The sequence below is a fragment of the Sceloporus occidentalis genome, unplaced genomic scaffold (assembly GCF_023333645.1).
Source record: "Sceloporus occidentalis isolate IW3139 unplaced genomic scaffold, rSceOcc1.0.p SCAF_54, whole genome shotgun sequence".
Taxonomy (NCBI): domain Eukaryota; kingdom Metazoa; phylum Chordata; class Lepidosauria; order Squamata; family Phrynosomatidae; genus Sceloporus; species Sceloporus occidentalis.
In genome coordinates this window covers 3,126,433-3,140,611 of record NW_028317034.1, presented here as the reverse complement: position 1 = coordinate 3,140,611, position 14,179 = coordinate 3,126,433, and the positions used below count along the sequence as shown (strand labels likewise).

The window sequence follows — 14,179 nt, the reverse complement described above, 5'->3', positions numbered from 1 at the left end:
GGACAGAGCTTGAAAATGGCACAAAGGGATGATTGTTATCTTCAATAGATTTGCTCCTCTGTGGTTATAGGCAGCTGCAACAAACTTGTGCTATTCTCAGCCACGTACTAATACAAGGAGCCATCTACTAATATAAGGAGACCCATAACAAAGCTGATTACAAAGCTGATTATGTGAAATATAACCTGTATGTGGAAAATTCTATTTAAGCACTATTTACGCTATAAAAAATGCCCTATAGTGTCCTCTTAGTAACTGTTTCAGCCTAGCAACACGATTTTCAAGGCTGCAGCTCTGAGTGCTAAGCATAAGTAATACTGCAATGCTCTATACAGAATACCAAAAAGCATCAAGCATAATGCTTTACATTAAACATTGCTCATGCCACTTAAAAAGTGATCTGGGTTCTGATAACCTGTATTTTTTCTTTTAATTGCAGATCGCAGTCAGTTGTGGATCCTGGGGTGCTGAAACACAATGACAAAAATGAGGATGAAAACATGCAGCCGTTACTGTCACTTGATTAGCAGCTTTTCAAGTGATGAAGGGAAGAATTACTATTCCAGGAATACCTAAACTCTTAACAGGAATGTACCAACTGGAAATTTATTATACAGGTTGACATAATATAATGTTAAAAAAAAGACAATAGTATCTCTCTACTTTGCAGTTTTCACAGGCCTCCTATGGAATAACACATTTGTTCTGTAAGTGCCAATTTGTTTGTAAATAACATGCCCCATGATCTAAGTGATGAATAGAACAATATCGTGAAAAAATCCGCATTTAAAAACTGTACATTGTAAAAAAAAATAAAAAATAGTACAAAATATTTACACATATTATCATAGTAGGTTTCATCCCATGACCGGCAAATGTGTCAGGTGCCGAGGATCTGGAGCTGGCAGGGTGCACTTCTATGAGGTTCTCTCCTATATTAGTAGGCAAGTGCACGCAGGAGGTGGCATCAGGAGGGGGTGCCAGAAACATAGTTTGTCTAGGGCAGGAGAAACCCAAGGGCCTGCCCCGTTCCATCCTGTTATTGAAAGCCATATAGCAGCTACCATACTGCTTTTTACTAGAAAAAACTGAAGAAAGAAATCTCCATGAGTAATTGCTTTATTAATTGAAAAGGTGTAATTTTTTTTCCCAAATTGAAGTATCAATTTGTAATCTGAAACATAGAAAGCTCGGATTACTGATGACTAAAAGCAAAAGTGCAATTTATCTGTGCTGTGCCAAAATTGGTTTGTTATTGGAATTTGTGATGCTAGTTTTTTACAGTCTTGACTACAGTACCAGTGTAAAATATTACAGTGAGAAACTGTGCCATGTAATGGAAAATTGGATGTGCTGAAAAATATTTTTGGAACCACATTTTGTCGCATTTTATGGCAGATCTCGCAACGTGTCACGAAAAGCAAAACTATCCTTTGTTTGTAGTAGTGTCTTAAATTTTGTACAATACTTACTACGGGTTGTTGTGTTCACCAATAGTGTATCTTGTTTTTGCATACATCTTTTTCTCATAGATCACATAAAATCCCTGACATCATATCTGTTGACAAAGTCAATGGATCTATGTGTTATAAGGGTTTTAAGGCAAGATTTAGATTGAAATAGATATATCGAGTCAGCTACAGATGTAAACATAGAACAGGTACGTTAACCTGCAAGCACGTGTAATCAAATTTCAGTGTGCTTTTTTAAAAGTACAAAAAAAAGATATTTATATTTTAATGACTTTCTGCCTCTGTGTAATGCGTCCTCTGCATAACTGGGCATAGTTTACGTATATAAATGTATACAGTTAAAGTTTAACATCTTTGGGGTTAAAGCTAGTTAAGGCATGCTTCTATACAAAGTATTTAACACTGAATAAGTTTGTCCCTCACTTGCATCATAAATATTTGTTGTTTGGTGATGAATCACAAATATGTACAAATAATTAATTTTAGGTGAGACAAAAAACAATATATCTTGATGTCTTTATAGGGTCTTAAGTTACCAAATGACCCCATACAATACATTATACATGAAGGACACTTAGTTCTGCAGCAGCACATCCACTGCTTTCTGACATATGTATAAGTGCTACTCAAATTTTTTTCACTACATTCCGGGTATTTGAAATATTCCATCAGAATGCAGTTCTCTGATCGTAAAGCATGTTTTACTTAAATTCCTAGCGGGCAAAAAGCAGCATTAACGACATGGATTTCAGTTATCACTAGTGCACAGTTTAAGGTGTTTTCCAATCTCTTGCATATAAATAATAGTTACACCACTGACTTGATAGACGTGGCTCTGTATTGATGATGTTTGTATACCTTTGGTTCTCCAATTGCTTGATTATTTGGTTTTCACAAAATTGTCTTAGCAATTTAGCTAGACCTAATAGTAATTTAAACAGTACATTAAGTGTATTGTCTGCATAATAATGGCAAAATTCTGTTACACATACATTTACTGATATCCATCATGGTGCCTCATACATTTATATGAGATGTCTTTATAAAACGGTGAACTAGCTGCCTATGAAGATTTTCGTGATTTTGTTTTGGCTTTTAATGTTTCCCTAGTTACAACAATGTTTTATTGCTGACATTTTGGATTGCAGAAGTCTTAGGGTTTCTTTAGATCCTAAGACTTCGGGGGATAAAAGTTTGGGAAACATACTGGTTAAAAATGCTGTTCTACCTACTATGCTAAATTTAACAATTTTTTAACTAAATGCAGCATTAGAAACATTGGGCTCGATTCAAACCCATCAAATCAGACGAACAAAATATAAACGCATCATAAAACTGTACCTTCTAGTAGGCAATTAAACTGTTAGGCACATGTTACTCCGAAACTCCTTAGAGCAAAAGTTATTTTCTATCTAAAATCACTGCTTTTTTTTCTAAGCAGATCAGGGGAAACCCCAAGTCAGCCAATTGAAATATATTTATACAATTAGGAACAATTAACCTAAGTCATACAACATTGGCACATATCTTGACATGAACTTAAACTGATTCAAGACAAATACATTTACCTAAGCATGTAAATCCAGGCACAAAAGCAGGGTATTTATTTTACTACTGTTTTGCATACATGTGTGATGAATTGTTTCACCAGTAATTTAGATTCACTTGTCTGCTGCTTATGTAGAATTCTGTCAATCTGTATTGGTGAAATAATCTTCTACTTAACTTTGCAACATTGTACCAAGTTGAACAATACAATTCTTTCCATGTGGTTTCCCTCAATGAAGATTGATTCTGCTGGCATGAAGCCCGGATGACAATTAAGAAAATATCCAGTAGCTAGCACAGTACAAAGGGTTTTAAAATAACTCTTATAAAAAAAAGCCAGAATAGTGACAAGGAGTGTTTAAAAAAAAACTATTGTAATGCAAGGTGTATTTAGACTCCTCTGCTCAGGTGTTTCAAAGGACATGCTCTATTAGTATACCTAACTGAATCACCAAAGTTCAAATGTTTCCATTAAGTTTTACTTTTTTTAGTGGTCATCGCCTATTCTACCCTGGAGGATTTGATTTGATATAGGTCATTGAATCGCAAACCATGCTTACTGTACTTCAGTTAAAACCAGTTAGGTCATTGAATCGAGACCATCATTCCTAATATTCCCGATTGACCAAACCATTACCACATTAGCATTGTTAATTGCTATAATTTGTGTCAAAAACAGTTAATGTCATGTGAGACAAAAGCATTGATAGGCTGTTGCCATAGAAAGCGCAAAGGCTCCATTAAACATTGAAAAAAGTTAAATGACATCTGCTAAAGTGTAATTGTGCAATAAAGAGTGCAATTATTGGTTCGAAACAGCACATTTAATGAATAAAATGGGATTCTGTAATAGAAAAAGGCTTTATATTATATTCTAACAGAGTGCAAGGACGACTTAAGTGGACATCATTGCAACAAGCAGTGTCAAACAGGTTTAAAATGCTAATATATTTAGGTATAAAAAAAGAATTATAAGAAATATAAGGACTAATCTCTCTTCATTAATTTGTGTAGAACCATCTCTGACCAACTTTTATTACGAATCTAAAGCATGTAATTGGTATAAATCAAAACCAGTTAATTGCTCTGAAATTGGAATTATATAGCGAGACTTGTAGTTCATATTTCTTAGCTGACCTCCACCAGTACACGCACTTTAGTAATTATTCATTACTAAATATGTTTTATGAGTAATTGAAATTTGATATGCAATTGCAGAGGATAACTAGCAAATACAGGTCATACAGTCTATGAAATGAAAACAAAAGCAAAGATAAGATGGCTAGGTAAAGGTTTGCCATTATTTAATAAAACTGCAAGCAATTTTCGGGCAGAATGTAGCCAGGGCAGGCCTGAGGAGGAAAAGCAGCCTTGGCACTTTAAGGCCAGTGGCTGGAAATGTGTGGCAGTAGTCTACGCCTCGTGTCAGATGGCCAGTCCAAGCCTGGAGGTAGCCAAGTGATGCCTCTTCAGCTTTCCAGGGACTATGGTGCTCCCATGATGCTCTATTTCAGGCATACTTATTTACTGTGTCAGCTGTCATTTGACAAAAGATGGAGAATAACCCACTGGTTACCCTTGTTTTCATTGAATATCTGACAATGATCCACATCACTCCAACAATACTGACACATTCCTACTAAATTAAACAGAATGATGTAATTAATAAATAGGTAATATATGTTAAAGTATTCTTTATAGCTTTGGCTTATTTTTAAACAAGGAGGACTTGATCATCACACTTCACTTACAGTATTTTTAGTGCCAGTAACTGTTTATAGTATTCAGAAATAATTGTAACCAATTTGTTATAATGCATTCTGTATAATTTGGGCAAAAATTAAAATGCTTTGTAAATAGTCAGTATTTGGATATTATATGATTATAGTTTAACCATCACAATTGCTACAAACATATCTTTGGTTTTAACAGTATCGGCATAACAAATATATATATATTGCACTAAGCAAGCAATGATGTCTTATTTTGTTTTAATTTTCACATCTGATTTACAAAAAAATATATATATATTTGGGCATTTTTTTGTCTAAGAGAGCAGGAGCCACCCTTATATTCAAGAAAGCAGCAGTATTTCTCTCATCATTAATTGCTACTCACGGCTGAACCCAGTGAGCGCATGTTATGGTTTTTTTTCATGATTTAGTGCAATGCTACACCAGTTAATTCTTGCAGTATATGGCTTGGTGCTGCTTTAAATGAGCGCTGTGATTAGATATTTTTGTATGCGTGTCTATGATCGTTATGCTTTTGTTAAACCATGAACACATTAAGCACATGCGCTTAGTTTTTTAACATGCGTGGCTGTGAGACACACTCCAGAGAGACAGTAGTCCCTCGACCGTTGCCATGGTAACAGAATGATTTTTCTCTCTCGCTCTCTCTCTCTTGCTGACGCTCTATTTCCCCAATGCATTATAAATATTTCATGTAAGAAAATGCGTTTTTGCTGCCAACCTTTCAAAAAATAGAGTACCTGATTAGCCATGTCCTGTAGTGACATCTATTATATGTTTTTTGTGAAAAAACTGAACCTTCACACAGGACATTGGTGGGTACTTTTTTAACCTGATTTGTGAATTGGAATCTTAAAGTGGAAGTTCTACCTAACATTAAAATATATTGTTTCAGAGCACCTAAAATATATATTTTTTTGCTAACAATTTGATATGTCGAGGTAAGAATCTTAGCCACTTTTGCATTTTTTATGAGATCAGCATTATATTTTTTTTAGGATGAAAAGCTGCTATGATGTCATATTGTTAGATAATGACAAACTAGGTGAACAATTAATGTCCCTGTGTATGCTATAGACTTCCACACTCCCTGTCTCTTCCATTGGTGTTTATGTCTGGACACATAGAGTAACTTTTTGTCAGTGCTATAAGTCATGCTGGTGTTGTTGGATCTTTACTTTGATATCTGAGTCTAGTCCAATATTTTACCTTTTTTACATATGCCTCATGTTTGCCTCAATTCACTAATCCCTGTATTCAACAAAAGATAAACACAAGATAATCACTTGCTGGTGAATGAAGTTGAAGGGTGGGATTCATTCCTGTCTTGAGTATAGTCCCTAGATGATCTTAATTGTGCAAGAGAGTTTGAGGAGAAGATGTGGGTGTCTCATTGTCTTTGGGTGTCATTGTTTTTTAAGTTCATAGCCTGACATTGGTATACTTTAGGACCAAAATAAAAATATGAAGATGTATTTTAAGTTCCTCTAGTCTTAAGCATTCTGTATGTTACTCTTTCAAATATAAGGGATAATTTTCAGTTACAATTTGTATGACAAAATGTATTAATCACTGACCTCACAATTTATGTATCTCTGGAAGCCAATGGGTTAAGATTTCTTCTTCTATGCTTTCTTGTCAAGTGTAGTAGCAATGCATATACAAGCTGACATCCGTACAGTGCTTGTGGATCAAATCAACTAAAAAGGAATATTTTTTCAAACTATCAATGCTGTGTTTAAATACAATTGAAAATATTAGGAAAATATTTTATTTTATTTATCTGTATTTATTTAACTTATTTTACCAGGAATAAAATTATGAGCATTCTGCCACTACTTTTTGTGTCTTGTGTATGATATGTTGAATAAGCAAAATATTTTTAAAGAAAGAATTAAATAAATATTGTGTAAGCTTATGGGTAACAGCATACGTACCAATAATGCTTACTAATAAAGATAGATTAGTTAGATATTAGTTATAATACAGTATCAACTATTGTATATTCCTTGTCTATATTTATCTACATATAAATATTTGAAATATTTGTAAAATATGATATTGCGTTTGGGAAATGAGCCAAGCTGTCCTGATGGATCTCTGGAGAGAGGCTGCCCAAATCTCTGGTAAGCTTTATACTGTTCAAAAAAAAAACCTCAATGGCTTAAATCATGTTACAAGATTTATAGATCAAATGGGAAAGAACTGCTTAATTCTGTGTAAGAAAATGGAAAAGAAGAAAAAAGATCTCCAAGGAATCTATATTTGCAGTGCATTTAGGGATAGGATGGTTTACAAGCAAGATGCTGTAATTCTGCCTAATAAAACATGAGTTTTATGGCTTCTAATCCCAGACAGAGCAGGTGGGATCCCAGCAATTTGAAATGAGCTTGGAAGAACTAGCTGGTGGAATCTTGTTATCATGGTACCTGTCAGTGGGTGAGAAATATTAGGCAGCAAGTGAACATTTTGTAATCAAAGTGATATTTTGGAAGCAGGAAAAATGGGCAAGCATACGGATCTGAGAGACTTTGACAAGGCCAAATTGTGATGGCTTGACAACTGGGTCAGAGCATCTCCAAAACTGCAGCTCTTGTGGGGTGTTCCCAGTCTGCAGGGGTCAAAGGAAGGCCAGGATTATGGGCAGCCAAGCATGATGCATTGATGCATGTGGGAGGGGCAAAGGCTGGCACGTGTGGTCAAATCCAACAGGAACTAATGTAGCTCAAATTGCTGAAAAATGCTGGTTCTGATATGGGGCTGCAGGCTACCCATGCTGACCCATCTCCACTGCTGAAAGCACCTACAATGGGCATGTGAGCATAAGAACTGGTCAACAGAGCAATGGAAGAAGGTGGCCTGGTCTGATGAATCATATTTTCTTTAACATCATGTGGATGGCTGCCTGGGCGTGCGTCGCTTACATGGAGAACACATAGCACCAGGATGCATCCATCAAGACTCCACCTCGCAACTTACAGGACCTAAACCAGGGGCGTCCAACCTGCGGCCCGCAGCTGCTGCAGGACTACATCTCCCATCCTCAGCTACCCCTTTAGCTGAAAGAGCATTATGGGAGATGTAGTCCTGCAGCAGCTGGAGGGCCGCAGGTTGGATGCCCCTGACCTAAATGATCTGCTGCTAACATCTTGGTGCCAGATACTACAGCACACCTTCAGAGGTCTAGTGTAGTCCATGCTTTGACTGGTCAGGGCTGTTCTGGCAGCAAAAGGGGGACCTACACAATATTAGGTAGGCGGTCAAAATGTTATGGCTCATAGGTGTATGTCTTCTGTAAAAAACACCCATTTAATGTATATATACGTCTCCAGTAAAAAACATCATTTACCCTCACATTTACAGTGCAGATGGAATGTTCCACAGTATTGAAGGTTAGACTGGCGATGATGGGTCGGCCATGGCACCTTAAGGCCGGCTGCCACCTTATGACAAAAGTGTGGCTGACAGCTGCATATCCAGTCACTGGCCACGGGCTGAAGCAGCAGACGAAATGAGTGTGTGGCTCTGTCAACTAGCGGCCCACCAGGCATTTGCATCTTGTATAACTGGATAATTATATTTGAGTCAATTACTGTCTTGGCCATAGTATTAGCAGAACTTTTTACATTAACTTTTTTTTTAATTGGATGATTCCATGATTCTTGAAGTAATCAAGTAACCCATGATTGACTACAGCAGCAGTGCCTTTGGCTGTTATAGACCTCAACTGTAGGCAGGTGTAAGTAACAGGACAATTTAAAATAAAAAGAGTGAAATATGTTGAAAAATAAGAGAATGGGACTAGGTGAACAGATGGGAAAAGGTGTGGGGGATTATTGTTCATGTTGGCCCCCATTGAAAAAAAATCTTCTGATAAGTCCCTTTTCTTTATCATAAACTTCCCCTTAACGAGCTAGAGTGGGATAAACAATGCTGGGGGACAGGATACATTTTTCCTCGTAGGAAAATTTACATACTACTTTACTTGTTACCATAGTTACAGCTTAGACATTAGCTTGGGAAACCTATACGTATTTGCTCGATTATAAGACAAGGTTTTTTCCATAGCAAATGCAGAAGTCTGCACGATTCGCGTAGACAACTTCCGCTGCAGTCAGAAGGAGGTGTGGCTAGCAGTGGGGGTTATACCTTATGGTATAATAGGTTCATTATAATTAATCTGTTTTTAAACATAACCCAGAATCTAGTGTTCTAGAATTACACTAAAGTAGCTGAACCTAGCATGTCGGAGAATACAGTCTCTTTTCGAACCATCGTTGGAAATCCAGCCACAATTCCTTATAAGCACTAACTTAAAAAACCACAAGTAGAAATGCCAAAGCACATCCGCAAGAAGAAAATTCCACAGAAGGCATTCCATAGAAACAAAGCACTGTATAATTAATCCAAAATCCAAAATGAAAAGACAGCTGAAATACCTTAATTTTGTCAAATATTAACTGCGGATATTATTTTTATGTAACCAGCCAGCTATTGTTTTTTTGTGGAGTTGCTATACTAATCTGATGGCTATTGATTCCTTCACCTCTTCTTGTCAACATGATCACTAGTAGACCGTATAATCTATTATCATTTTGTTTCATAAACACAGACATAGGTCATGTGCCATTAACACATAGAAGAAACAGCTTTAGAACTTTACAATGTCAAAACCTCCATATGTTTTAGGCCCCCACTTTTTTTTCCAGAATCTCAGCAATGAGTAAATAATATCCAAACAGAAAAAGTCTAAATCAGTAGCACAAACATACTTTCAGGCACGTCAGCAAAACACTGTTGACAACAAATCACATATAATCGGTAAATAAAAATTATAAATGTAACACAAAGTAATAACATCATTGGAATTCTTTCTGTTCCCATTTAACAAGAAATTTGCTATATTTGACTTGCAGCATAAGCCATTTGAATGTTTTCTCTTTTTCAAAAACTAGTGTTCTTAAGAATTAAAATGGCACATTAACTATGATTGATAAGAGCTCTTCAAGACCTTTAAAGAAAATACCAGTGATCCAAATTCAAGAGTCTTATTCTCCTGAGCCAGTGAAAAACACGAACATTAGATTATCATTTTTTTCTTCAGTGAGGTGGAACAATTTGTAGTCAATTAAAATAACAGGGGCTTTTACTCTTCTGAAAGCAAATCTGCTGATGATTAAAGCAATTACCTTCTATTGTAGGCTTCTAATGTGCAATGTTGCTGAAGACATGTAATCAGATTTCCATGTCTGGGGGCAGAGAAGTACAGATGCTCAATGTGATCTGACATTGTGTGGTGCGCTCCCCAGCTGGCATTCAACAAAGAATAGGGGGCAATAAGATACTAATTTAGCACTTTGCATAGTTCCCAACTTTTTTCTGTTTGGAGAGAAATAAAAGTAATAATAGGATAGAAATGGATTTTATATCATATTTCAGCTGCTAAAAGAAATAAAATAAATATTTCTTGGGGTAAAATGTAAACAGCATGTCACTAAAATGTTTGGATTTTTTTTTGCCAATAAAAATAAAAGTAAACTCATGTTGCGAAATGTGGACAATCAATTTAAATGCTTGTAGGGGTAGAGAGAGACAGTTTGTTTAGAAAAAAAGGCAGGTGACCTTTTTTGCACAACTTTCATGTCCAAAAAAACATGGTCCTCCAGAGGTTTTGGAAAGCCAATAGCCATTTTAAGGTCCCCCTTAATTCATAATCATAGAAGCCCCGGCGGAAGTGCCAGCAGCAGTGGAGGTTGTCTGCACGCATTGCACGGACGTTCGCCGGCTGCCATAGAGGAGGACGCAGGTCTCTTTCGGAGCTGCGGGGAATCCTCCACTCTGGCAGCAGGTAAAGGTCCGGGTGATGCACGTAGACAACCTCCACTCAGGCTTCTGTGGTGGAGCACTGGAAGATTATGTCACACCGGCGCTCTGTCATAGAAGCCCCGACGGAAGTGCCAGCAGCGGAGGTTGTCTATGCGAATCGCGCAGACTTCCACCAGCTGCCCGCAGCAGGGCTAAATGAAAAAGTAAAAAAAACACCTTCCAGGCGCCCGGAACTGCATGTCCCAGGCGCTGGGCGATATGAATTACGCTTGATTATAGGCCGCACCCCCACTTTAAAGACTTAAAGTGTGTGTGGGGGGGAAGTATGGCCTATACTCGGGCCAATATGGTATTCCCAAACAGCTTAACAGTGCTGATTTTGCCTCCCCAAAAAGCTTAAACACGCCAACTTTGTTCCCAAACAACTTAACAGTGCCATTCTAAAATAGCTTAACTGTGAGAATGGAAGATTCAGTGCACAAAGCAAGGTCCATAAAAACATGGTTGAATGATGTGGAAGGACTTGACTGACCTCAACCCCATCGAATACCTTTGGAATGAACTGGAATGGAGATTGCGAGCCATGCCTTCTTGTCCAACATCAGTGCCTGACCTCACAAATGATCTACTGGATGAATGGGCAAAGGGAGGAAATACTACATATTAATGTCTATATATCTAAAAAGCAATGTCATCAAAGTCCCTGTTGGTATAAAGGTAAGGTGACCCAATATTTTGCTACAGATAGTATAATTTGCTTCTATTATTTTTCTGTTTACTTTTTGTTTGGGGCATATATGGTTTTTTTTCTGTTCTCACCCAATATAACTTGTGGACGAAAAAAGTGCACTTGCCTCCTCATGGTAAAGTATGTCCCAGCCCTTGGCTCTTGAAGGGTTATTCTTAACACAGGCTCATAGGGATCTTTTTATGCTCTCGTACTAAATGTATTACAGTAGTGGGAAACACAAATAATATTTCCTAATTATGGCTAGAGAGAGCACATATGAAATAACACATTGCAGTACTGCATTTCTATATTTTTGGGGTTAAAATGGAGAAATGCATAAAGCATCACGTCCCACTCATATTTCATTTTCCCCCAAAACACAATGATAATTAGGTATGGCAAAAATGTAATAGAAGAGTTGCAAATAGATGATGGACTTAGAGGGAATAGGCAAGCTGAATAATACAAATACCATAAAGTTCTCATAATGTTAGCGGAAGTTGCACCTTTTGCACATTTTACATTCTCATAACATACACCATTTCCCATGTTATGCCAAATCTAAGGCTTTTTCCATGATGCTGGTGGAATACAGCTTCACAGCTGGGTAAAGTTGGTTGTGAAGTGATGCGTTTAGTAACAAGACGTACAACAAAATACAGCCTTTGTTAAATATCCACCTAGGAATTCCAGCCTGGTGGCTTGTGGTAGAAAGAATCAGGAATATATGCTGCTAAAATTTAAAATTTAAAAAAAAAGAAAATAATCTGGAACCAGATATAAAGCAGTGCAGGTTACATAAGATAAAACAGTTACATCATTTCAAGGTCACTGCAACTGATGCTCCCAATGCTTTGTTAACACGTATGAAGTGCAGTGTTACCTGGGGAGGGCACCATGTGAATTCTCACGTTGACTAGCACACATCTATTGGATGGGCTTTAATGTCTCGACTTTAAAAAGAAATAATTGTATTTATTTACAGGGCACAATTAGATTCCATAGAAATATTACAAAAGAGAAAAAAAAATGGTAATATAATAAATTGACAATAACATTAACACACAGTAAGACATAATGGTACAGAAGGAGATGAAAATAAAAATAAATTGCTTAAAAGCCACTGTAACTTGTGGTCCCCATGTGACCAATTTGTCTGTGTAAATTATTACTTCTGAAAACAGTTCTGATAAGTTTAAATATTTAGAGGTCAATAAAAAAGACACATTGAGTAAATGTGTAGACATTCTAAATATTCCAAACTCTGGGAGGGAGATCCTCTTGTTTGCTATGTTTGCTGTGTGACCTTGCTGTGTGCACTCATCTCCTTCAAGGAAGGCCAACTGTTTTTTACATGCACATGACTGCTGCTGACTCTTTTCACTTTATGCAGCTCTAGAATTTGATGAGCTGTCCATTGTTTAGATGAGCACCATTATTTGCCTAGTTCAGAAGCTGGGTTACTTTAAACTGCATTGAGTCAGAAACTGTGTTTCCATGATCTTGGATATCTTGGATAAAATTGTTGTTATTGATCTAGAATGCATAAGTACTAAAATTGTAAGCCTGCTCAACAAATTGGGAAAAATAATGTGGCTTGCCGTGGGTTGAGCTGTGAAAGTGCTATCAATTTGAGTTGAGCATGCTTCAATATTTATTCAATAAGTGATTAGCAACTTAAGCTGAAGATATGAACTATGGGACGCCTATAAGTCAGTTAGGGATGTAGACAAATGATACTCAGAAGTGACAGCTTGGACACAAAAAGCACAAGTTAGTGTTAACCCTGAGGGCGATTTGTTGAAGTTGAATTTTAGTTGGAACATTCTACATATGTACTATGTATTCACAAATTATAAGTAGTCTCTTAATTGCTAATAGGGATTGTGAGACATTAGTTTTTATTCACAGTTGTTTATTCCAATCCAATCACATGTACTAAGTTTGACTAAAGTAAATAGCAGTTTTAGAAATAGCAATACAATGCAGTTTTAATTAATGAGGGATAATAGGGAAATAAAATATAATACCATATTAACTTACAATTTTTTTGTGGCAAGTAAATATATATATATATATATATATATATATATAGTATACATAAATACATCAACACCAAAAGTTGCTAAGTAGGATTCACTGGAACTTTCTATTAGAATTAAGACATAAAATGAGAATTCAAGTAGCTTAAAAGGAAGTAGGTGTGCTAGTCTGAGTATCTGGATATGTTAGTGTGCATGTGGGCTAGTGTGTCTAGATGTGTTAGTGTCTGGTTGTTTTAGTATCTGGATGTGCGTGTTAGTGTTGAATATACCTATATTTTGTTTGGATTAAAAGGGTGCTAGGGAATCTGCAGGTGCTCCATAAATAGAATATAGTGTAAAAAATATGCATTTTTTAATAATACCTTTTTGGTATTTAACACAATGGATTGCATTGTCCCCTTTTTAAGTGAATTCCAATAGTATAATAATATTCCAGTCATCATCAACCGAGCCACCATTATTTCTCACATTAACCCTTACAGAGACAAGCTCTTAACTCAAAGAAAGTTCTCAAGTCAACCTATTTCGTAAGGCAAGTAATGAAGTGACATTGCATCTGCAAGAAAACACCAAACATAGGCGGCACTAATGGTTAACATATACACACAAATTTTTATGGTGCAAAAAATATATATTTTTATTGTGTATTAAGAACCCTATAACAGGAGAACTGCTGTAGGTAACAACATCACCTTCCACATTACATTTTAAAGGCAACAGTTAAAAAATCTAGACCCATGTTCCATAATCATTTACTGTAACTATTTGTACAGGTATCACATGCTGAAATCCTGTAACTGACTA

General features: G+C 36.4%; 1 protein-coding gene across 1 annotated transcript in view; it reads left to right on the top strand.

Moving 5' to 3' along the window:
- LOC149288035 (clavesin-2-like) overlaps positions 1-527 on the top strand; it is a 32,694-nt gene extending 32,167 nt beyond the window's left edge. The window contains exon 5 of the mRNA XM_089492212.1: positions 440-527. Within this exon, the coding sequence (XP_089348338.1) occupies positions 440-527 (88 nt within the window). The remainder of the gene's footprint in view (positions 1-439) is intronic.
- Positions 528-14,179: the final 13,652 nt, after the last annotated feature.